This window comes from Erinaceus europaeus, chromosome 13, assembly GCF_950295315.1.
Source record: "Erinaceus europaeus chromosome 13, mEriEur2.1, whole genome shotgun sequence".
NCBI classification, from domain to species: Eukaryota; Metazoa; Chordata; class Mammalia; order Eulipotyphla; family Erinaceidae; genus Erinaceus; species Erinaceus europaeus.
The window spans coordinates 22,821,173-22,845,129 of NC_080174.1; the positions used below are offsets into that span (position 1 = coordinate 22,821,173).

Sequence of the window (23,957 nt, forward strand, 5' to 3'; positions counted from 1 at the left end):
TGGAACAAAGCATGGCTATAATTTTTTTCATGAAAGTAAGTAGATACAAAAATATTTTCATTGAACTCTGTAACAAGGGAGGTTTATTTGCTATAAAAAGAACAGTGGAGGGGAAAGTACAATGTATAGGTAAAAATAATAACTATAGAAAAATCAACCCAAGATAAGCTTACCTTACAAAGTTTATGAAAGACTGCTTTCTCAATGGTGTAAAATCACTTAACATGATGTCTTCAAGTTCCATCCAAGATGACAAAAAGATGACTTCACCATTTTTTAAATTGGGAGATTAATGGTGTACAGTAAATGTAGTTGTGAATATATGTGTAATATAATTCTCTGCAAAATACTTTCACCCCAAGTCTAGGTCCTCCTACACCACCAGACATCGGGACCTGAAAGCTCTTTGATCCAATACACCAAACCCAGTTCAAGTTCTACTTTGTGTTTCCCCTTCCTGTTCTTATTTCTCATCTTCTGTCCATCAGTGAGATCATCCCATATTCATCCTTCTCTTTTTGGCTTATCTCACTTAACAGGATTCCTTCAAGCTTTATATGAAATGAAGATCTTAAGACTATGCTTTCAGGGATCATTTCTATAGTATGAAATGGAGGTCTTTATCATTTTTTAACAGCCAAGTTGAAATATATATATATTATTTAACAAAAACGTTTAGCTACTCATCTGTCTTGGACCATCTGAGTTGCTTCCAGGTCTTGGTCAAACCTGGAGAAGGATGACACTTATGAATCCCACTTAGGAGGGTCCTAGTGCATAATGAAATTGTACCTGTGTATCGGTGACTATACAGTAAACCATTAGCCCTTTAAATAATAATGATTAAAAACAAGATTAAGTGTTATAGAAGCAAGAATGAATGGCTTAAAACTCTAACATGGATACATTGAAGTGTAAGGTAACACTAAGCCTGAAAGATAACTCCTAGATGATTTCACACGTGGAATATAATTTAAAACAAATGAACATGCAATAAAAATAACATAACTGACTTAGACTAAAAACTATGGAGGTTAGTAGACCAGGGAGCAAAGTCGGGGACCATGTAGAGTGGTTTCTGGTATACTTACACTGGGGCTTTGTTGGTGGGTGTGTCTGTAAATTTTTAGAATATTGTAAGGCAATGTTGAATTGATTTTTAAAAAAGAAAAACATTAAAATGTTCTTTTAAAAATATTTATTTTCCCTTTTATTGCCCTTGTTTTATTGTTGTAGTTATTATTGTTGTTGTTGGATAGGACAGAGAGAAATGGAGAGAGGAGGGGAAGACAGAGAGGGGGAGAGAAAGATAGACACCTGCAGACCTGCTTTATTGCCTGTGAAGCGACACTCCCATGCAGGTGGGGAGCCAGGAGCTCGAACCAGGATCCTTACCCCCATGCTCGAGCTTTGCACCATGTGTGCTTAACCCACTGCGCTACCACTGACTCCCGATTTTTTAGTTTTATTTATTTATTTTTTATTTTTTATTTATTTTTAAAAGGATGTTGATATGCTTCTAAATTCTGCTTATGAGACCTTCTGTTTTGATCATCACATTAGGTTCCCTTGTATTACTTAAGATGTGGTCTATTTACATAATCACTGTTTTACCTTACCTGCATCCCGCCCTGCCTGCAGGGTATTGGTTTAATCCCCACTGGTTAGATGGAAGCTTTCTATGTTCTGTTCGCGCTCTTTTTTGGCTCCAACCCCTCTCCTAGTCATTTTCTTTCCCTTGTCACTTCCAGTAAAGAGATGCATAAAAGGCGATGTATCTGATTAATAAACGAGATACTGCTTCCCAGCTCAGCCATGAGTTCCTGGTGGTCTGTCTCCCACCCACGAAGCTAGACCGGCAAATGGCGCCTGAACAGAGACTGTCAAAAGGAGACATTAACAAAACCATAGGATAAGGGGTACAACTCCACACAATTCCACAGATTTTTTTTTAGTTTTATAACAACATCATGAGTTGGATAATCACTTTTAGAGATTGACAGACTGGGTATAGTTTGTTTTTTTTTTAATTTGGTCTTGGTAGATATCCTTTATTACACTAATTTTCCTTCTTATTTTCTCACAGATTATAATCTTTTAAATTTATTTATTTATTTAATAGGACTGAAAAGAACAGTGGGATGAAACTTGGCTTGCTCAGACTAATTTTGGTTTCTTAGGGACTTCCTCTAGTTTTAGACATAGAAAGTCCCACTTCAGGGAAGCGCTGAGTCCCAGACATACTAAGATGGTCAGTTGTACTAGAATAGTTGTTTGTTTTGTTTTGTTTTTTTCCTATTGTTTTGGTTTAGAACAGATTCCTTCCCATAGTGTTTATGGGAAATTAACTTTCAGGTTCAGTCCTAGGTACCACCATGGTCCAGAGATAAGAAGTGTTCTGGTTAGAAGAAAAAAAAAAACGATTTATCATATTTTTTTTTCTTTTATGTTTAGTCTTACATTGACTGCAACTATAAGTTAGGTGCGACAGCATGTGATATCTTAATGTCATAATAGCTGCAGTTAAATTTGTTCTGCTGATGTAAATCTTCCAATTTGTCCACATGCAGTCTCACTGCCCTGGGGTCAACTCTTTTCATTCAGATAGACAGGAAGAGAGACTTCACACAATGCCTGAACTTCCTTTGGTGCTAGGCATTCCCATGGGATATTTGAAAAAGAAATATTTTATTTATTGGATAGAGACAGAAAAATGCGAGACACTGTAGTACTGCTTCAGCACTGCTGAGGCTTTCCCCCTGCACGTGGAGTCCCATGAGGTACTGGGACTCAGAACCAGGCCACACACTTGCTAAGTCACTTGTTCTGTGTGGTTAGCTAACCATCCAGCCCTACATCCCATTTTTGAAGTGATACATTACTTCAAAATTCAGAGTTTAAAGCATTGTTGAGAGAATTGTTTCTGTGTTGAGATTTTACTTGTCTATTACTAAGCTATTCCCAAGTAATTAAAGTTTTTTAAAGCACTGATAATTAATTGACATTTTTTTAATTAGTAATTTAATAATGATCGGCAAGATTGGGGGATAAGAGGAGTATAGTTCCACACAATTTCTACCACCAGAGTTTCACATCCTGTCCCCTTCCCTGTTCTTTATCCCTCTGGGAGTAAGGACCAAAGACCTTTATGGGGTGCAATAGGTGGGAGGTCAGGCTTCTGTCATTGCTTCTACGCTAGCCATGGTTGTTGACAGGTCAGTCCATATCCCCAGCCTGTTTCGGTCTTACCCTAGTGGGACAGGGCTCTGGGGAGGTGGGTTCCAGGGTACCTTGGTGAGGTCTGCTCAGAGAAGTCAGATTGGCGTGACAGTAGTATCTGCAATTCAGTGGCTGAAGGCAGTAAGATATAAAGTATAACAAATTGTTTCATAATCAGGAACCTACAAGCAAGACTATTGCAGATCAGATTTGGAGTCTTCATATTTGGAGTCTTCAAGCTAGTAAGTCTACCAAGGAGCCCATGACTTTACTAATTTTTGCCTGAGCCAGATAGCTAACATGAAATGGGCTGAAAAGTATTGTGTAGTAATATAGTGTTGGAGTTTGGAATAGGAGTTTACATCTTTTTAAAACATTTATCTTGTTTGTTTTGTTGCTGGAACATAAAAATACAACTGACTTTTAGTTACTGACCTGAGGCACAAGGATATAACTCATTTCAATGGATACTTCTAATATTTTGCCACAAATATTATCATATTGCTGCTTAAAAGTAAAGAAAAAATTTCCTGCCAATCCTTTACTTTTCTTTGATGTCTTGCATTAACACTTCTAATATGATGAATGGTAGGCTTATTAGGTAATATTCTTGTGCTGCTCCCTTTAGATAAATATTTTTAGTATATTACCATTGTATGTTAATTGCTCTAACACATCTTGATTATAACTGTTTTCTTTTGTATATCGGTTACAAATACTTTGTTTGAAACTTTTATATCTATTTTAATTGGAAATAAAATATTGATATTCATAGCGTAGTAAATGTACTATTAAAGCTCTTTTATCTAAAACCTTTAAGGAAGTAGATTACAGGGTCTGGAGAGATACTATACTTAGTATGGTGTATGCCTTGCTCTATGTGCAGCCCAGGTCTGAGCCCCCAGCACTATATGGACAGGTGCTGCTATGGCACAGACTCTGTGGTGTCTCTCCTTCTCTCTGTCTCTCTCTGCCTAAGGGAAAACAACAACAATGAAATTGTGCAAGACCCCAGTTCCACAAAACACACGTGTACATTTACAGGCTCATTTAGGGTAAAATCTTTTGTTAAAAACCTCGAGGTCCTTGGGCCAGAAGATGGGTTAGTGGGTCAGATACACACCAAATGTGATACCCAGGGCTCAGTGTCAGGTACCACATAGGAGTACCATACACAGGGCCACGGGCACTCTGTACATGCAGAGCGGTACTGGGTGTCTGGCCCTCTGTTCTTTGTTTTCACTCTTTGCCTTTCCCTTTTGCCTCCCCTCACCCAGTTGCCACCTCACCCCCAAACACACACACACACACACACACACACACACACACACACACACACACACACACACACACACACACACCAATAAAAACAGTTGGGCTGGTGAGGCCATTCAGTTGTGTTACACAAGTGAGACCCTGAGTTCTTTCCCTGGTAAGATTTTATAACTTGTATTTATAGTTTTTTGTTGTTGTTTGTTTTGTTTTTTAAGTTTTCACTTGTTTTCTGGTAAAGAACAGAAACGTTTAAATTTAGAATAACCTCTGATAAAACTCTTAAGTAGCAATTTATGAAGAATGCTGCTTTACACACTTGTAAAAATAGACTTGTTCCTTAAAATCAGCTTTGGTTTACAGTTTAATTTCTCTATTTTTAAGAGCAAACTACTACAGTTTGTGTTATATTCTGTTTAGCTTTAATTTTATTAGATATTTTTTTGCCTTTCAATGACAACAATAATAAATTCAGTTTCAGAAACTAAAGAACACCAAGAACCAAAAGTTCCAGACGGTAACCAGAAACAGTGGCAATCTAAGAGAAAGTCAGGATGTGTAAACCAGAATCCTGGTGCATCTTTGAGTCAGTGGCAGATTCCAGAGACAGGCCGAAAAGTAGACATAGAGGTAACTTATTTTCCCTCAAGTATAACATTGCTAGTGTTCATAATGTGATATTCATGACATCAAATATTTCTTATTTACTTTATTTACCATATTGAAATAGTTTACTTAAAAGGTGTTTTTTGGGGGCTGGGTGGTGGCGCACCTGGTTAAGCGCACACATTACAGTGCGCAAGGACCTGCGTTCAAGCCCCCGGCACCCACCTGCAGGGGGAAAGCAGGGCTGCAGGTGTCTGTCTCCCTCCCTCTCTATCACCCCCTTCCCTCTTGTTTTCTGGCTGTCTCTATCCAATAAATAAATAAAGATTACAGAAAAAAAAGGAAAAGTTTTTAAAAAATGTTTTTTTATTATTCACAAAGCAATGATAACTGTAGATGCAGTAAAAGTATATGCCTATCTGAAGTTTCTCCTTTTTTCTTTTTTTAATAGTACTTCTAGATTGATGGCTGACCTGTACAACAGTCAGTAAACTCTATCCTATAGGTTGATTCTAGCTTCCAGCCTGTCTTGGTAAATAATGTTTTATTAGAACACAGCAATGCTCATTTATTTACTTACTATTGGTGACTACTTTCCAACTCTTAGCTAAAAGTTGAGTAGATGCAACAGAGACCAGCTGACCTATATAGGAACTTGAAAGTATTAACAATGTGCCTTTGCAGACAGTATGTCTATCCTTGAACTAGTGGAGTGCTCATTCAAAGAAGTTGATAATTTCCAGGTGGGGGAGAAAGCATAATGGGTATGCAAATAGACTTTAATGCCTGAGGCTCAGAGGTCCCAGGTACAGTCTCCAATATTACCATAAGCCAGAGCTGAATAGTGCACTGGTAAAAAATAATGATTTCCCAGGAGTCAGGTGGTGTGCAGTAGGTTAAGCGCAGGTGGCACCAAGTGCAAAGACCTGTGGTGTAAGGATCCCAGTTCAAGCCCCCTGGCTTCCCACCTACAGGGGAGTCACTTCACAAACGGTGAAACAGGTCTGCAGGTGTCTGTCTTTCTCTCCCCCTCTCTGTCTTCCCCTCCTTTCTTCACTTTTCTCTGTCCTATCTAACAACAACATCAATAACTGCAACAACAATAAGAAATAAGAAAATAACAAGGGCAACAAAAGGGAATAAATATAAAAATCTTTAAAAAAAATGATTTCCCATTGCCATCTACCTAGATAAAGTGGATAATAAAGACTAGGCAATATGTGTGAATGGCCGTTTCAGTGGGTAGTAGTCATCTGAGTTACCATCTTGGAGATGACAGAGCGCCATGGCTAAACTTTCCTCAGTGTTTCTTTTTAATTATATTCTAACTCAGTGGTTCTCAAATATTTTAGTTCTGGTTCCCCTTTTATACTCTTAAATCTCAGAAACCCCACATGTAGGTTTATAATTTATTTTATTAGATTAGAAGTAAAAAATTAGAGGTGGGTAGTGGTGCAACTGATCGAGTGCATGCATTACAGTGCATAGGGACCTGGGTTCAAGACCCTGCCCCCCCCACCTGCAGGGGGATCGCAAGTGGTGAAGTAGTGCTGCAGGTGTCTCTCTGTCTCCTTCCCTGTATCTCTTCCTACCCTCTCAATTTCCCTGTGTCTCCAAAATAAATAAAATTAAATAATTTAAAAAATAACAAACCTACTGTATGAAAATGTAAAGACACTTTAAAATTTTTATTTGGTAGAGAAATTGAAAAGACAGGAGGAGATAGAGTAGGAGAGACACCTGCAGCATAGCTAAACCTCTCATGAAGCTTTGCCTTTGCAGTAGGGGACCAGGGGCTTGAACCTATGTCCTTGGGCACTGTAGAATGTATGCTCAACCAGGTGCACCCCCATCTGGCTTCTAATTAAAACATACTTTTTCTGAATGTAAGGTTTTTATTCTTTTATTAATGTGTAATTTTTACATAGTATTAGTTTCATGTATACCCCACAGTGATTCAAAATTTTATATAAAGTGAAATGATCACAATAAGTTATTATTCATCACCATACTTAGCTACATTATTCATGCTGTGCAAATTCTTGGACTGTACTTTTTTTATATTTATTTATTTATTTTCCCTTTTGTTGCCCTTGTTTTTCATTGTTGTAGTTATTGTTGTTATTGATGTCTTTGTTGTTGGGTAGGACAGAGAAAAATGGAAATAAGAGGGGAAGACAGAGGGAATGAAAGATAGACACCTGCAGACCTGCTTCACTGCCTGTGAGGAGACTCCCTGCAGGTGGGGAGCTGGGGGCTCCAACCAGGATCCTTACTCCTTGCACTTTGCACCACGTGTGCTTAACCTGCTGCGCTATCGCCTGACTCCCAGAATGTACTTTTTTATTTATATTTGTAGGACAGAGAAATTGAGAGGGGAAAGAAAACATAGAGAAGGAGAAAGACACTTACAGCACTAGTCACTGCTCATGAAGCTACCCTCCTCTACAGGGGGTTGTCATGTGCAGTCTACCAAATCATAGCCTTTACCTTTAAAATAAATAATAACTTGGGGGGTGGGCAGTGTCGCACTGGGTTAAGCACACGTAATGCGAAACACAGGGACTGGCATAAGGATCCCAGTTCAACCTGGCTCCCCACCTGCAGGGGAGTAGCTTCACAAGCGGTGAAGCAGGTCTGCAGGTGTCTATCATTCTCTTCCCCTCCTCTCACAGTTTCTCTCTGCCCTATCCAACAACAATGACAACAACAATAGAAGTGGGGGGAAATGGCCTCCAGGAGCAGTGGATTTGTAGTGCAGGTGAGACCCTGTAGGCAAAATTAAAAATAAATAAATAAATAAATAACTTATAAACCAATAGGTTTATTAAAGTACTATAAAGAATTTACTTGTCATTTGGGAAATCAAAACCATATCATACCCACTGAGATGACTGTAATTAAAAAGACAACAAGTATTGGTCAAGATACAGAATATAGTGGAGCCCCCATCACTGTTTGGATGTAAATGGTAAAAAATGGTATGACATTTCCCTGAAGGGAGCTGGCGTTTGAGCTAGCAATTTCACTCTTAGGACTAGACTCTAGAAAATTTTAAACTATTTGTCCCCACAAAACTTAACATAAGAATGTTGTAGCCACATTATTTGTAATTACCAAATTATTTGTGTCCTTATTTATTTTGTTATTGCTGGGGCTTCACCATTCCAGGCAGACATTTTTAGATAGAATGTAGTATGGTGGGGGGTGTCGGGGATAGACCATAACTCTGAAGCTTCCTCTACTGTGGTAGGGGCTGGGCTGGAACCTGGGTCATGTGTTTGGTAAAGCAGGAGGATTATCTAAGTAAACTATTGTGCTATTTTAAGAAAATATATTTTCGGGAGTTGGGTGGTAGCACAGCGGGTTAAGCGCATGTGGCACAAAGTGCAAGGACCCGCCTAATGATCCCGGTTTGAGCCCCCGGCTCCCCACCTGCAGGGGAGTCACTTCACAGGCAGTGAAGCAGGTCTGCAGGTGTCTGTCTTTCTCTCCCCCTCTCTATCCTCTCCTCCTCTCTCCATTTCTCTCTGTCCTATCCAACAAGGACAACATCAAGCACAACAACAATAAAATCTACAATAATAAAACAAGGGCAACAAAAGGGAATAAGCAAATATTTTTTTTGAAAAAAAGAAGAAGAAAGTAATATTTTCAAGTTCTCTGTCTTTAGGCTTTCATATCCCTGGGTCCAGGAGCAGATTCCAAGTTTCTGTCTTGTCCAATAATTTGTTTTGTATTCCTCTTCGGTATGCCTATTCCTTTTCTTTGTTGTTTGGTACCAGGAACTCTGGGAAATGGAGTTTTTTTCTTTTTCTTTCTTTTTAAAAAAATTTTTTTTTTCCCTTTTGTTGCCCTTGTTGTTTATGGACGTTGTTACTGTTGTCGTTGTTGTTGGATAGGACAGAGAAATTGAGAGGACAGGAAGACAGAGGGGGAGAGATAGACACCTGCAGACCTGCTTCACTGCCTATGAAACGAAGCCCCTGCAGGTGGGGGGGGGGAACTGGGATCCTGATACACTAATCAGCTCTGGCCTATAGTGGTGTGGGGAATTGAACCTGGGACTTTGGAGCCTCAGCTATGAGAGTCTCTTTGCATAACCATTATGCTATCTCCCCCCCCCCACTCCCCACATTTTCATTCTTTAGGATTTGAAGCAAAGGCAACAGGCTAACACAAACTATTCAACTTTGCCCATATAGCTTGAAACCAGCCATAAATAATATTTAAATAAACATAGCTGTGTTCCAATAAAACTTTGTTTACATAAGCAAATGGCAGGCCCTACGGTATATATTGGTCATTGCTTTGGTATTTGTATGGCATAAGTTTACAAGCTCTATGTCTCTTATGAGGGAGAACACTAATCTAGTATTTTTACCACTTTAGGTATTGTGAAATAATTAGTTTTTTTTAATAACTATCTTCCCCACCTCAACCCCGTCTAAAACTTAAATGCAGATGTGGTTCTGTTGACTAAACAAACAGTTGTTTGCATAAGTATCCACGTTTATTTAAATATAATAGTTTCATACTGGTTGCAGTAGCTCTGGTAGGGGAAGATACCACATCTGGTTTTGTGAAACAGCACTGCCTTCCCTCTACTTGTAATGCTCTGAGCAGCATGTTATAGGCTTCTGAACTTGAGAACTTTAGAGAAAGATAATATTAAGATGTTTTACAAAGTCTGAAATAGATGTACCTGCCTATTTAAGCCTACTTTTTCTTAAAAAAAAAAAAAACAACTAAGTGGTCTTTATTTCACCAGATTATTTCCAATAAAATTGTGTTGTATATTTGCCTGTTTTGTTTTCCAGAGCACCACTCAGCTCTGCTTTAAGGCTGTGCCTGGAATTGAACCTGGAACCTGGGAGCCTTAGGCATGAAAGTATTTTTGCGAGGCTACCAGTCTGTCTCTGTTGCTCTATTAGCCACTTTTAAATGTAAATTCCATTTAACCACAGCTGAAAAGCAATTGAAAAATTTAGACTGCTATTGTGTTTAATTTTTTGTTAATTTGTTCAGAAGTTAAAATGTTTATGAAGGCACTAAACAGGTAGCTAAATAAAAAATTGTGTGGAACTGTATTCTTATAGTAGCAGCTTCCTCAATTAAAAAAAAAAAAAAAAGAACGGTATGTACTTACACACACAAAAGGAAACTAAACTTCTGTCTATCTGTTTTAGCAAAAGCAAGCCCCTTTTGAGCAGCCTGCCTTCTCAGTTTCAAAGCACTCACCACCAATATCAACACCTAGATGGATTGACCCAAAATCTATTTGTCAAACACCCAGCAACAGTACTTTGGATGATTACATGAACTGGTAATTTCTTTTGACTCTTAACTTTGGTATAATAGAAATAATACAGGCTTTGGGGCCAAAGAGATCTGCAGTTCATTCCTGCTATCTGATTTGAAAGACTTTCCAGATTCATATAACTTTCCTCAACATCAGGTTTGTTTGTTTGTTTGTTTGTTTGTTTGTTTGTTTGTTTTAATCTGTAAAAGGAGAGCCAAAGATGACTGCATTGTATTTGTAGTATTGTTGTGGAAGTTTCTTTCAATTTGTGTTATTGTCATTTGTACCTACTACCTGTATAGCTAGCTATTCAGAACTTAGGCAGTCATGGATACTTATTCATAATCTAAAAGTGGTATGTTAAGTTAGTATTCATTTCTCTCTTTTTAATTTTTTAAAAAAAAATTTTAAATATTTGTTGCCTTTGTTTTATTGTTGTAGATATTATTATTGTTGTCATTGTTGTTGGATAGGACAGAGAGAAATGTAGAGAGGAGGGGAAGACAGAGGGGGGAGAGACAGACAGACACCTGCAGACCTGCTTCACCGCCTATGAAACAACTCCCCTGCAGGTGGGAAGCTGGGGCTCTAACTGGGATTCTCATGCTGGTCCTTGCGCTTCGCACCACGTGCACTTAACCTGCTGCCCTACCACCTGGCCCCTTTTTAATTTTTTTTTTAAATCTTTATTTACTTATTGGATAGACACAGCCAGAAATTGAAAGGGAAGGGGGTAACAGGGAGAGAGACAGAGACACCTGCAGCCCTGCTTCACCATTTCTGAAGCTTTCCCCCTGCAGGTGGGGACCGGGGACTCAAACCCAGGTCCTTGCACACTGTAACATGTGCACTCAACTAAGTACACCACCACCCATTCTCTCTCCCTTTCCCTCCCCCTCTCTTTTTCCTCTCTCAGGATTATCTTTGGGGCATACTGCCTCAGTGTCTGAATGACTCTACTCTTCCTGTAACTTTTTTTGTTTTCTTTTCTTTTTGAACTTTTTTCCTTTCTGTAGAGGCAGAAAGCAACACTGCTTGCCCCCTGCAGGTGAGGCTAAGATCAGTATTCTTAAAGCAGATAAAGAATGGATGCATTTTGTAGTAAAGGCAACGTTAATTGGAATGTATGGTTTCCGAGGCTCCATTATATCAAAGCTTTTTCCCTTTCCTATGCCAAGAGGCTTCCTTGCTTTTGGCAGACTTTTGCAGATAGAGAGAGACACCACTGTACTGAAACTTGTCCAGTGCCTTTACGGCCAGGGGTTGACCCTGAATTGGACATGGACACATGATCCCAGGTGATCTACCTCACAGACGCTGTACCAAGGTTGGTTCTGTGTGTTAATAAAATGATTAAGTCAAGCAAAGTACAAATATGAACTGAGCATTTTTAGGCTCAAAGGTTAAATTCCTGTGAAGTAATTGGATTTCAGATTTCCAAAAAAAAGTTCTAGAGCATTATTCTTAAAAAGCATTCCTAGAAATCAACGATAAGCCATAGCCATGGCTAAGTTCTAAGTTACGCTTTGAATACTGTGTTATTTATTTTACTAAGAGGGATTGGTCTGAGGACAAGAAACTACATTCAGATTTTTTTTCCCCCAAGTGAAATGTTGGTGATGTTACATCTAAAATAAACAATTCAGCTATGTTAAGAAGACTGACCTTGGGGGTCAGGCGGTAGTGCAGCGGGTTAAGTGCACGTGGCACAAAGCACAAGGACCGGCATAAAGATCCCGGCTCCCCACCTGCAGGGGAGTCGCTTCACAAGTGGTGAAGCAGGTTGGCAGGTGTCATGTTTTTCTTTTTTTTTTAAATTTAATTTTATTATTTATTTATTTATTTAAGAAAGGAGACATTAACAAAACCATAGAATAAGAGGGGTACAATTCCGCACAATTCCCATAACCCGATCTCCACATCCCACCCCCTCCCCTGATAGCCTTCCCATTCTCTGTCTCTGGGAGTATGGATCCAGGGTCATTGTGGGTTGCAGAGGGTTGAAGGTCTGGCTTCTGTAATTGCTTCCCTGCTGAACATGGTCATTGACTGGTCGATCCATACTCCCAGTCTGTCTCTCTCTTTCCCTAGTAGGGTGGGGCTCTGAGGAAGTGGCACTTCAGTACACATTGATGGGGTCATCTGTCCAGGGAAGTCTGGTCAGCATCCGAACCTGGTGGCTGAAAAGAGTTAACATACAAAGCCAAACAAATTGTTGAACAATCATGGACCTAAAGACTGTAATAGTGCAGATGAAGTGTTGGGGGTATTCCCTGCATGCTCTTGTGTACTTCTGCTTTCAGGTATATATTTTTCCCCTAGTTTATGGGCACGGGTGAACCTATGCTCTATCTCAGTGTTTTTCTCTCCCCCTCTGTCTTCCCCTCCTCCACTTTTCTGTCCTATCTAATAATGACATCAATAACAACAATAGTAATGACAACAACAAAGAAAAAGACAAGGGCAACAAAAGGGAGAATAAAGAAAGAAAAGAAAGGAAGAAAACTGACCATGAATTACATTAAACACATTTCAGCTTATATCCACACAGAAACTGAATTTGAATCTTGCTTTTAAAATGTTATTTTTTTTATCTCACCTAGTTTTAGAACTCCTGTTATAAAAAATGACTTTCCACCTGCGTGTCAGTTGTCAACACCTTATAGCCATCGTGCCTATTTCCAGCAGCAGCAGCAGCAGATACCTGTAACTCCACTTCAAAATTTACAGGTTTGATGAACTTGTATTTACACTGATTAATAGCTAATATATGATTAATGTAAAAGATTGTATTTTTATAGCTTTTTTAAAGGATTGCTCACTTATAGTCCCACGGAGCAAAACTATCTCTCTCTCTTTTTTTTTTTTTTTTTGTATTTCATTTCTTTAACTTCTGTTTTCCACTAGTGATTTAATTTTACAAAATTATAAGCTAACAGAGGTACAACTCCACAACCTTTTCCCACCACCAGAGTTCTAGATCCCCAGTCCCTCCATTTGTAAGCTATAGCAGTTCTCCCAAGGTTGCAGATAATGGGTTAACTATTATTTCTACAACTATCTGTCTATATTCCCCCCGCCCCGCCCCCTTTTTAAGGTCCCATCTTTTCTTCCTCTCCAAGTCACACATACACCTATTACTACATCCAAATGTCCCTCCCTTTTTTATCCTCTTTCTCCAATTCCTGGTCGAGTTGGAGTTCAAAGCCCCCAGTTCTCTTCCCCTTATCACTTCTCCATCACTGGGAGCATGGATCAAAATTATTTTTGGGGTGCAGAAGGTGGAAAGTCTGGCTTTTGTAATTGCTTCTCCGCTGGACATGGGTGTTGGCCGATAATCCATACCCCCAACCTGTTTCTATCTTTCCCTAGTCGAGTAAGTGAGGTTTCAAGACACATTAGTGAGGTCGTCTACCCAGTTTTCCCTCTTTTAAACGATTTATTTTATTTTTGCCTCCAGGGTTATTGCTGGGGCTCGGTGCCTGCACTACGAATCCACTGCTCTTGGAGGGTTATTTTTTCCCCTTTTGTTGCCCTTGTTGTTTATCATTGTTGTTGAATAGAACATAGAGAAATTGAGAGAAGAGAGGAAGGTAGAGGGGGAAAGAAAGATAGACACCTGTAAGACCTGCTTCACTACTTGTGAAGCAACCCTCCACCCCACCCCCCAGCAGATGGGGAGCTGGGGGCTTGAACTGGATCCTTATGGGGGTCCTTGGAACCATGTGCACTTACCCACTGTGCTACCACCCGGCCCCCTTAAAAAGGTTTATTTAGGGGGGCGGGCAGTAGCACAGTAGGTAGAGTGCATATGTTTAAAAAAAAGTGTTTTTTTATAATTCACAAAGCAGTGATAACTGTAGATGCAGTAAAAGTATATGCCTATCTGAAGTTTCTCTCTCCTTTTTTCTGGACTGGAGCACAAGGACTGGAGCAAGTATCCCGATTGGAGTCCTCAGGTCCCCACCTGCAGAAGAGGTCGCTTCACAGGCAGTGAAGCAGGTCTGCAGCTGTCTTTCCCCCTGTCTTCCCCTCCTCTCGGTTTCTTTCTGCCCTATCCAACAACAATAGCAATAATAATAACAACAATGGCAAAAATGGAAAAATAATGGCCTCCAGGAGCAGTGGATTCACAGTACAGGCACCAAGCCCCAGTGACGACCCTGGAAAAAAAGAAAAAAAAAAAAGATTTATATGTTTATTTATGAGAGGAGGGGGTGGAACCAAAGTATCACTCTAGCACATGCAATACCAGAGACCAAACTCATAAATTCATGCTTGAGAGTCTAAAATTTTATTCACTGCACCACCTCTCAGGCTGCCAAAATTCTTTTCTGATAGTCTCATAAGGCTGTCTTAGGATATTGAGAGTTTAGTTACTAAAGAAACTAATAATGAAATGTTTTCTTAATTACCTGGACCAGGAATGGGAAATGCCCAGCCAAGGCAACCAGAGCTTTTTACCTAGCAATATTAAGTGCTTTTTTTTGCCTCCAGGATTATTGCTGGGGCTCAGTGCCTGCACCATGAATCTACTGCTCCTGGAGGCCATTTTTCCCATTTTGTTGCCCTTGTTGTTTCCATTACTGTCATTGTTGTCATTGCTATTGTTGTTGTTGGATGGGACAGAGAGAAATCGAGAGAGGAGGTTCGGAAAATGGGGAGAGAAAGACACCTGCAGACCTGCTTCACTGCTTGGGATGCGAACCCCGTACAGGTGGGGCGGTGGGGGCTGGAACTAGTATCTTTACCCAGGTCCTTGCACTTCCAGCCATGTGCACTTAACCCACTGTGCTACCACCTGGCCCCCAATAAATTGTTTTTATTTTTAGAGAGGACAGATAAAAATTGAGAGTGGTGTATTGCACCAAAGTAAAGGACTCTGGGGTGAGGAGGGAGAGTATTCAGGTCCTAGAACATGATGGCAGAGGAAGACCTAGACGAAGGGTTAGAATGTTATATGAAGGGAGTCAGGCACCAGTGCAGCGCACATGGCGCAAAGTGCAAGGACCAGCATAAGGATCCTGGTTCGATCCCAGCTCCCCACCTGCAAGGGAGTCGCTTAACAATCGGTGAAGCAGGACTGCAGGTGTCTTATCTTTCTCTTCCCCTCTCTGTCTTCCCCTCCTCTCTCCATTTCTCTCTGTCATATCCAACAACAACATCAATAACAACAACAATAATAATAACTACAACAGTACAACAAGGGCAACAAAAGGGAATACTTTTATTTTTTTAAAAAAGAATGTTATGTGAAAAATTGAGAAATGTTAACTCCTGTATAAACAGATTTTTAAAAAGTTTAGAGGGATGGGGTAGTTCTTTACTGCTCTGGAACCTTCCTCCTGAAGGTGGGAGCAGGGGCTTGAGCCCAGGTCCTTGCCCATGGTACTGTGTGCACTCAACCAGGTATGCCACTGCCTACCCTATTCCCACCCCCACAGCCCCAATTTTTTTATTCCAAGAAAACTCTAAGGTGGTGTTTCTGGAGGTGTCACAGTTAGGTCCTGAGTTTAATCCCTGGCATTGCATGTACCAGGAGTGATAAGCTGGTCCTCTCTCTTTATGTCTCATTAATAGTAAGTAATTTTTATGTAATTAAATATTTATTTATTTTAACCAGAGCACTGCTTATTTTCTGGCTTATGGTGGTGCTGGAGGTTGAACCTACAAGCTCAAGAGCGTTACTCTTAAAAGTTGTTAGCACAGGCTGGGTTGTGGTGCACCCAGTTAAGCACACATAGTAGGAAACACAAGGTTTGAGTCCCTGGCTCCCCACCTGTTGGGGTGGGCAGTCCCTTAACGAGTGTGAAGCAGGTCTGCAGGTGTCTCTCTGTCTCTCACCCTATCTCTCCCCCTCTCAATTTCTCTCTGTCCTATCTAATAAAAAAAATGAAAAAATGGCCTCCAGGAGCAGTGAATTCATAGTGCCACCACCAAGCCCCAGTGATAACCCTGGAAGCAAAAAAAATTGTTAGCGTAACTATAACGTTGTCTCCCAGGCCCAGCATCACTTGTATTATGATTTTTTTTTTTCTGACTATGATCTGTTGGGGGGAACAGATACTGAACTACGTCCTTTTTAGAAATTTTAAGTTTAAGTATGAGAAGAGTTCAAAGGGGAAAAGTGAGCAGTGAAGAGCTTTGATGTAATTAACAAATTAATGCAAAGTAGCAGGACCTTTTCAAAGTCCAGTAATTCTCCAGCAATTTCATTTCATAGATTTTTTTTTTCTACTTTAGAGGTTAAAGTAGAAGTCTTATCTTTTGTATTATGTGAAAAAAAAATTACATGAGAGAAATTCAACTGTTTGGAGTCTAAAGCAGGACTTAGTTGATTGAGGTTATATTCAGACAGACCTTGTTTCAACTTGGTTAATCAGCTAATCGGGCACTCTGTGTCTTCAGCTTCTTTGTTAGCTCAGAATAAATCTTCTCAGTATTCCATCTGTTCAAAACATTTGCAGATCCACAGAGCACTGCAGCATAAGGGAAGGGGACAAGGGGAGTGTTGCACATCACTTCAGAGTCTACTGAGGGAAATGCTAAAGTTCAAATTCTGTAACTTGAGTATCACCCACTGTAAAAGGAAAGACTGCTGAAATTTGGACTTTTCTTACTGACTCTGGGGTATTTAACATCTTAGCATAATAGTGCTTACTTTATGATGTACTGCTAAGTGAGGGAAAAAATAGAGGTATAATTTGTGTTATATTTTGTGTTTGTGGGTGTATTTTTTTTTCTTTAAGGACAAGGCAAAACAATAGATTCTGAGTTTATGTGTTGGACTTTAGTGATTTTTTTTCCCTTTTAAACTTTTATTTATGCATTTATTAGGAAGTAAAGGAAAATTTGAGAAAGAGACTTATGAATTTTGGCATTAAGTTAATTGCAAAGTATTTGACTAGTGTATATAAATTCCTTTAAAATATTGTAATTCATATCTAAGTACTTAAGGATTTAATTTTAGGATAAACTGTAAAACTGGAACCCTTTTCACTGCTAAGTGCAAACTCACTTCTTTGATATATTTTGAACTTTGTTTTTTTGTTTTCATTTAATTATTTAGATTTCAGCATCCTCTTCAGCAAATGAATGCATTTCAGTTAAAGGAAGAATTTATTCTATATTGAAGCAGATAGGAAGTGGAGGTTCAAGTAAAGTAAGTATCTTAAATATTAGAGAAATGAGGGCAGGGGTAGATAGCATAATGGTTATGCAAACAGACTCTCATGCCTGAGGTTCCATCAAGTCCTAAGTTTAATCCCCTGCATCACCATAAGTCAGAGGTGAGCAGTGCTCTGGTTAAAAAATAAAGTAAAATAAAAAATACATATTAGAGAAATGAAATGGCTTTTAGCATTAGATGATTTTTTCCCCCTTAGATTCTAATGGCAGGACTATTATTGTGTGTGAGCAAAGACATCTTTGTTCCCTGCTACCATTCCTTTCCCCGAATGAATGGCATATCTCTTTATATTTATCTCTTAATTTCAGTTTCCTGCTCTTCCCACCCAAGTCCCATGCTCCTGACTTCTCTTAACAACATTAACAGTGTTTTGGGGTTAGAAAATATCAGCTAAATATCATCACAAAAGAATTAACTCTAAAAATCTGTCAAACTATGGTATAAGTATTAGGATGATTCATCAAGGTTTCTAACTAATGGGTTTTGAGGTTTTCATTTCAAAAGTCTTATAACTTTTTTTTTTTGTTGTTAAAACTAATTTATTGATAGATTTGCAGTGTTTTCCTTTTTTTTTTTTTAATTGGAATTAATGGTTTACAATAAATACAGCTGTTGGTACATGTGTAAAATCTCCAGAAAGTAACAAACTTCTAAAATTGGAGTTGATCTTTTTTTAAATTTCACTGAGTTCTAAATGTACATGATTCTAATTCTCTAGATGGGTATCTGGGGAAAAAAAATCTAAACTTTTAATTGTTCTCATTCTGTTGTCTAAAATACACTTAAGTGAGATTTTTGCCTTCCTCGCTAACCACGATCACTTATCACGATTGTTTCTAACCTGCATAGATTTGCTAACTCTAGTTCTTAGCTCTGACTTGAGTCAGCATTTGCATTTGGTTTGTGGACAAACTTGCATGTGATCAGAACATGTTGAGCCACAGTCTGATCAAAAGAAGAATTAGCATTTGGGATATTAGATTATTTTCTCTCATTCTGACCACTCCTTACCCCCTCCCCCAACACTTTTTTCCTTGATCTTAATAGTCAGTGCTGTCAGGCTAAGTCTTTGTCTTCTTTTCTCTAAACTTATTCCATTGGTGTTTTTACCCAGCTTTTTTTTTTTTTTTAATGCCATGTGTGGTGACCATTCCCAAATGTTTATTTCAGCTGAGATCTTTCCCTTTCATATTCTGTTCCACTACTCAATATCTTTTCTTGGGTGTCTAATAGATATTTGAAACTCAGCTTCTAAAACATAACTTTTTCTCCATTATCTTTCTCATGTCAGTAAATAGCAGGGTGTTTTTTTTTTTCTTCTTAGAATTGTTATGTCAACCACCCGGGAGCTGTTGTTGAACCTACTATTCTCACCATCAGTAAACCTTACTGTTATCTAGAATCAAACTTTCTAAATCATCATTGTTATTACTGATTTGGTTGATACAACTGTCTTTTTACCTGGGTTATTACAATAACCTTCAAATTAGTCTCAGTCTTTTGTTTTCCTAGACTATTTTAACATAAGGGCAGATTTTCAACCAAATATCTTCAGCATCTTAAGTGTCATCTCAGGTCATTCTCTGAGAACTACACCTTTCAATTTGCCTGTAAGCTGTATTCCATCTGCTGTTTTATTCCTTTTCCTCTGTGGCTCACTTTTTAGTGTGTTCTGTAGTTTACTTTAGTTGTTTTATCCTTTGTATCCCTTCACTTGAGTGTGAGTACCACCCAAGTGGGTATATTTGAGTTATTCACAGCAGCTCCATATCTAGACTAGAGCTTGGAACACAACAGGGACTGATACTGTTGAGCAAAGGAACTATTCAACTGTTTCACCTTTGCAATTTGCCAAAGATGATATATGAACCAAAGCCTGGTGAGTTTACGTTTTGTACCTATGGCAACATAGGTGGACTGTAGTACTTTTGTGATAGATATAAACACTGCATTCTAAACTTTCTCCTCTGTTTTACTATGTAGGTATTTCAGGTGTTAAATGAAAAGAAACAGATACATGCTATAAAATATGTGAACTTAGAAGAAGCAGATAACCAAACTATTGATAGCTATCGGAATGAAATTGCTTATTTGAATAAACTGCAACAGCACAGTGATAAGATCATTCGACTTTATGATTAGTAAGATTTTTTTTTTATTTAAAAAGAAAGCCTTTGCTATACTTCAGATAAATACTAAGTCTTACTAGTACAGCCAATTTTTAACCGCCTGTTGGTTTTTTGTTTGTTTGTTTTGTTTTGTTATTTGTAATGGCAGTGAAATCACCGACCAGTATATCTACATGGTAATGGAGTGTGGAAATATTGATCTTAATAGTTGGCTTAAAAAGAAAAAATCCATTGATCCATGGGAACGCAAGAGTTACTGGAAAAATATGTTGGAAGCAGTTCATACAATTCATCAACATGGTATTTTAAATCCAATATGTACAGTTAGAATATTTAAATGTTTTCTTAGAGGAATATATCTATAATTTTCTTGTTTATTGGCAACTTTCCACTAACTAAATATTTGAAGTCTACTTAGAGATGAAAGAGTAAAACTGTGGGGGTTTGTTTTGATTTTATTTTATGGTATTATCAGATTTCATCTCTGGGCCAATGAAAGGAGGAAAGATAATACACCATCAGAGCTTCCTCTGATGCCAAGGTCCTTCCAGATAGTATGACTGGGCTCAAACCTGATCTGTGTGCATCACAAAGCAAGCACTTTACTGATGAACTCTTTGGCCCTTTCTTTATAACACTATTAACCAACAGATATGGGGTATGAATTCAGGTCCCCTTATCTATAATGTTAGGTTTATCTTTCTCATTATCTATAGCCCTGGGTCTCCAAATCTTGGGATTATTGCCAGTCTGAGACTTTTAAGATTCAAGCATCTTGATTATCTCATATGTTGACCAGGAGGTGACTAAGCAATAAAGTACCTGCCTTTATTGTTTGAGCCCTACTACTTCCTATAAGCAACAAAGAGAAAGAACTCTGGGTAGTGAACTGATGCTTTATGTTCACTCTTGCTCTCTTCATATCTCTAAAATAGGTATAAAATTTGATTACATTCATTCTTGTCATTTTGTATTATGTGCCGTATGTAAAAACCCAGTTACATCTTTTTTTTTTTAATTATTCTTTCTGGCTGATTTTTTAAATACTTATTCTCTCTTTTCTTTTTTTGCCCTTGTTTTTTATTGCTGTTGTTATTGATGTCATCATTGTTGGATAGGACAGAGAGAAATGGAGAGAGATGGGGAAGACAGAGGGGGAGAGAAAGATAGACACCTACAGACCTATTTCACGTGGAGCCTGCGAAGTTACTCCCCTGCAGGTGGGGAGTGGGAGCTTGAGCCAGGATTCTTACGCTGGCCCTTGCACTTCGAGCCACCTGTGTTACCGCCCGACTCCCTCTGGTTGATTTTTTTACTTTACTTGGACTTAGTTCTTTTTAGGACTTCTCTGCTTTTACTTTATCCTTTTTAAACAAAACCATTAACATAGGTAATTGTAATTTGTCTCTTTGTCTCCATTTAAATATAAGAAGTGATTAATTAGTGATCAACATCCGGGCATTATGTTTATACAATCTGGAATATAATTTACAGTGCTACTAATGGTTAGTGAATCACAGTGGTTCAAGACTGGCTGAGTTCAACTCATGGCACTTTCACTTAAGCCTCGTGACCCTGAACAGATTACTTAAACTTTTTGCATTAGCTTCCTTACCTGAAAATGGGAAAATGATGAAATGGTATTGGCAGATGGATTGAATGATTTCTTATGAGCAACAAACTTAGAATAGTGTTTGGCATATAGAAAATGCTAGGTATTTATAGAAATATTAAAGATGAGTTGACTGGCTAGGGATCATCTTGGGGCTAGAAAAATGGCTCAGTTGTGGAATACGTGCCTTACATGTGCTGCTCCCTGAGTTCATCCTCCAACATGTCTCACTCATGGGCAGAATTTAAGAAACTAGAACAGAAAGGGGAAACATAAAGGACTTGAACTGGGTTTTGTGTATTGCACCAAGGCAAAGGACTCTGGGGAGGCGTGAGGGACGGTGACTTGGGAGTCCAGGTGCATAGTGGTGGAAAAGGACCTAGGCTGGAGATGAAAGTATTTTACAGTCTCCTGCCATGATGAGATGAGGAATTGTGTGCCTGTGTCAACATCTAAACTGTAAACCTTCCAATAAAAGGAAACAACATATGCCTACAAAAACTCATATGTAAATGTAAATATTTATAGCAGCATAATTTATAATAGTAAGAAAATAGCTCATTATGAAAAAGACAAAAACCGCCACTATAAATGGTGAAGTGCTACTTTGTTCTTATTTTTTAAAAAAATTGGTAAAATTTTAAATAAATTAGTCAACTTGACCAATAGAATGTGAGGGGTTTTTTTGTACTTAAAATGTTTTATATTGTTTAATAATGGATTTTTTTTTTTTTTTTACTTTGAAGGCATTGTTCATAGTGATCTGAAACCTGCCAACTTTCTGATAGTTGATGGAATGCTAAAACTAATTGATTTTGGAATTGCAAACCAAATGCAGCCAGATACAACAAGTATTGTTAAAGATTCTCAGGTAAGATTAATGAATGGCTAGTTACCATCCAGTACAATTCCTTTTACCCTGTGAAACTATTTTTCTTATGTGTGCTTTATTTTAACATACCTCATTCCTCAAAGGATTTTGAAGCCTTTATTAAAAAATAGTAATTAAAAACACCATTTTTTTCTTCTTTATTAGTAACTTACTAATGTTTTATAAGTTTACTGGTACCACACCACACCCACCACCAAAGTTCTATGTTTTCCCTACCTCAGGTGGTTTCTATAATTCTCATAAAATCCTTTTTCTTGGGACCAAGCAGTAGTGCAGCAGGCTACGCACACATGGCACAAAGCACAAGGACCAGTATATGGATCCCAGTTCAAGCTGTGAAGCAGGTCTGCAGGTGTCTTATCTTTCTCTCCCCTCCTCTCTTGATTTCTCTCTGTCCTATCCAACAACAATAGCAATGACAACAATAACAACAAGAGCAACAAAAAAATGAGGAAGAAATGGCCTCCAGGCAAAGGACCTTGGGAAGGCAGCCCTCCTAATGAAGGCACTAAGCCCCAGTGATAACAAATCCTTTCTTTTTATTGCTTCATTGCTTGTAAAGCAGCCCCCATGCAGGTGGGGAGCAGGGGCTCAAACCTGTGTCCTTGTATGGGTCCTTGCTTAGTATTATGTGTGCATAACCAGGTGTGCCACCACCTGGCCCCCCACTCACAAAATCCTAGACAGTTTCACTACTCAAACTTTTTTTGCAGATTCCTATAATTTTTTTTTTTGCATACATTTCACAAATAAGCAAAGCCATCTGGTAATTGTCTTTCACTTCCTTACTTAACTTCACTAAGGATAGACATATCTTGTCTCATCTATTTTGTCACTCAAAATATAGTATCTTTTTGTAATGCATCATATTAATCCTTAATCCATTAAGTATATGCCTTACAACTCCTTTTTCTTATAATTTCAAAAATCCAATTTTATATCTATACATTAATGATAAACAGTCCTGGCCGTACTAAAAAAAATTGCATATTAAACATTTCTGTATAAATAAATATATGGGGAGTTGGGTGATAGCGCAGCAGGTTAAGCACACGTGGCACAAAGCACAGGCACCGGTGTAAGGATCCCATTTCAAGCCCCCAGCTCCCCACCTGCAGGGGAGTTGATTCACAGGCAGTGAAGCAGGTCTGCAGGTGTCTGTCTTTCTCTCCCCCTCTCTGTCTCCCCCTCCTCTCTCCATTTTTCTCTGTCCTCTCCAACAACGAACAACATCAATAATAACTACAACAATAAAATAAGGGCAGCGAAAAGGAATAAATATTTAAAAATATATTTTAAAAAGAATATTAAAAAATAAATATATGTATAGCCTCATCTCTTTGATCACTTACTGGCCTCAAGCAAGTCGAAAAACATGTAATTTGTTATAAATCTACGAATCAGATACTGCTTTCCAAGCAACAATAGCGGCAAATATATGTGTGTATAGAAATTCAAAGCTATAATTAATGCCATTTAGTAGAAAGTTAAGATCAGAGAATAGGGAAACACTGTGGTAGACCACCTACCTGACATTCAAGATGTTCCCTGGTACCATGTGGGAGTAACCTTGCTGGTAGAGCAATGCTATCTTTGCCATCTCCCTTTCTGTGTCTCTGTCTCTCATTCTGAAAATAAAGAGGGGTGGGAGGAGGGAAGGTGAGCCAAGGAAGTGCCTCAGTGCTAATGTGCACAGGTGAAATCTTAGGTTTTATTTCTAGCATCATATTAAAAAG

General features: G+C 38.6%; 1 protein-coding gene across 1 annotated transcript in view; it reads left to right on the forward strand.

Moving 5' to 3' along the window:
• TTK (TTK protein kinase) overlaps positions 1–23,957 on the forward strand; it is a 44,008-nt gene that overhangs the window by 11,756 nt on the left and 8,295 nt on the right. Inside the window, exons 11-17 of the mRNA XM_060205426.1 lie at positions 4,967–5,121; positions 10,287–10,423; positions 13,003–13,129; positions 17,469–17,561; positions 19,572–19,729; positions 19,866–20,017; positions 22,076–22,200. Of these exons, the coding sequence (XP_060061409.1) occupies positions 4,967–5,121; positions 10,287–10,423; positions 13,003–13,129; positions 17,469–17,561; positions 19,572–19,729; positions 19,866–20,017; positions 22,076–22,200 (947 nt within the window). The remainder of the gene's footprint in view (positions 1–4,966; positions 5,122–10,286; positions 10,424–13,002; positions 13,130–17,468; positions 17,562–19,571; positions 19,730–19,865; positions 20,018–22,075; positions 22,201–23,957) is intronic.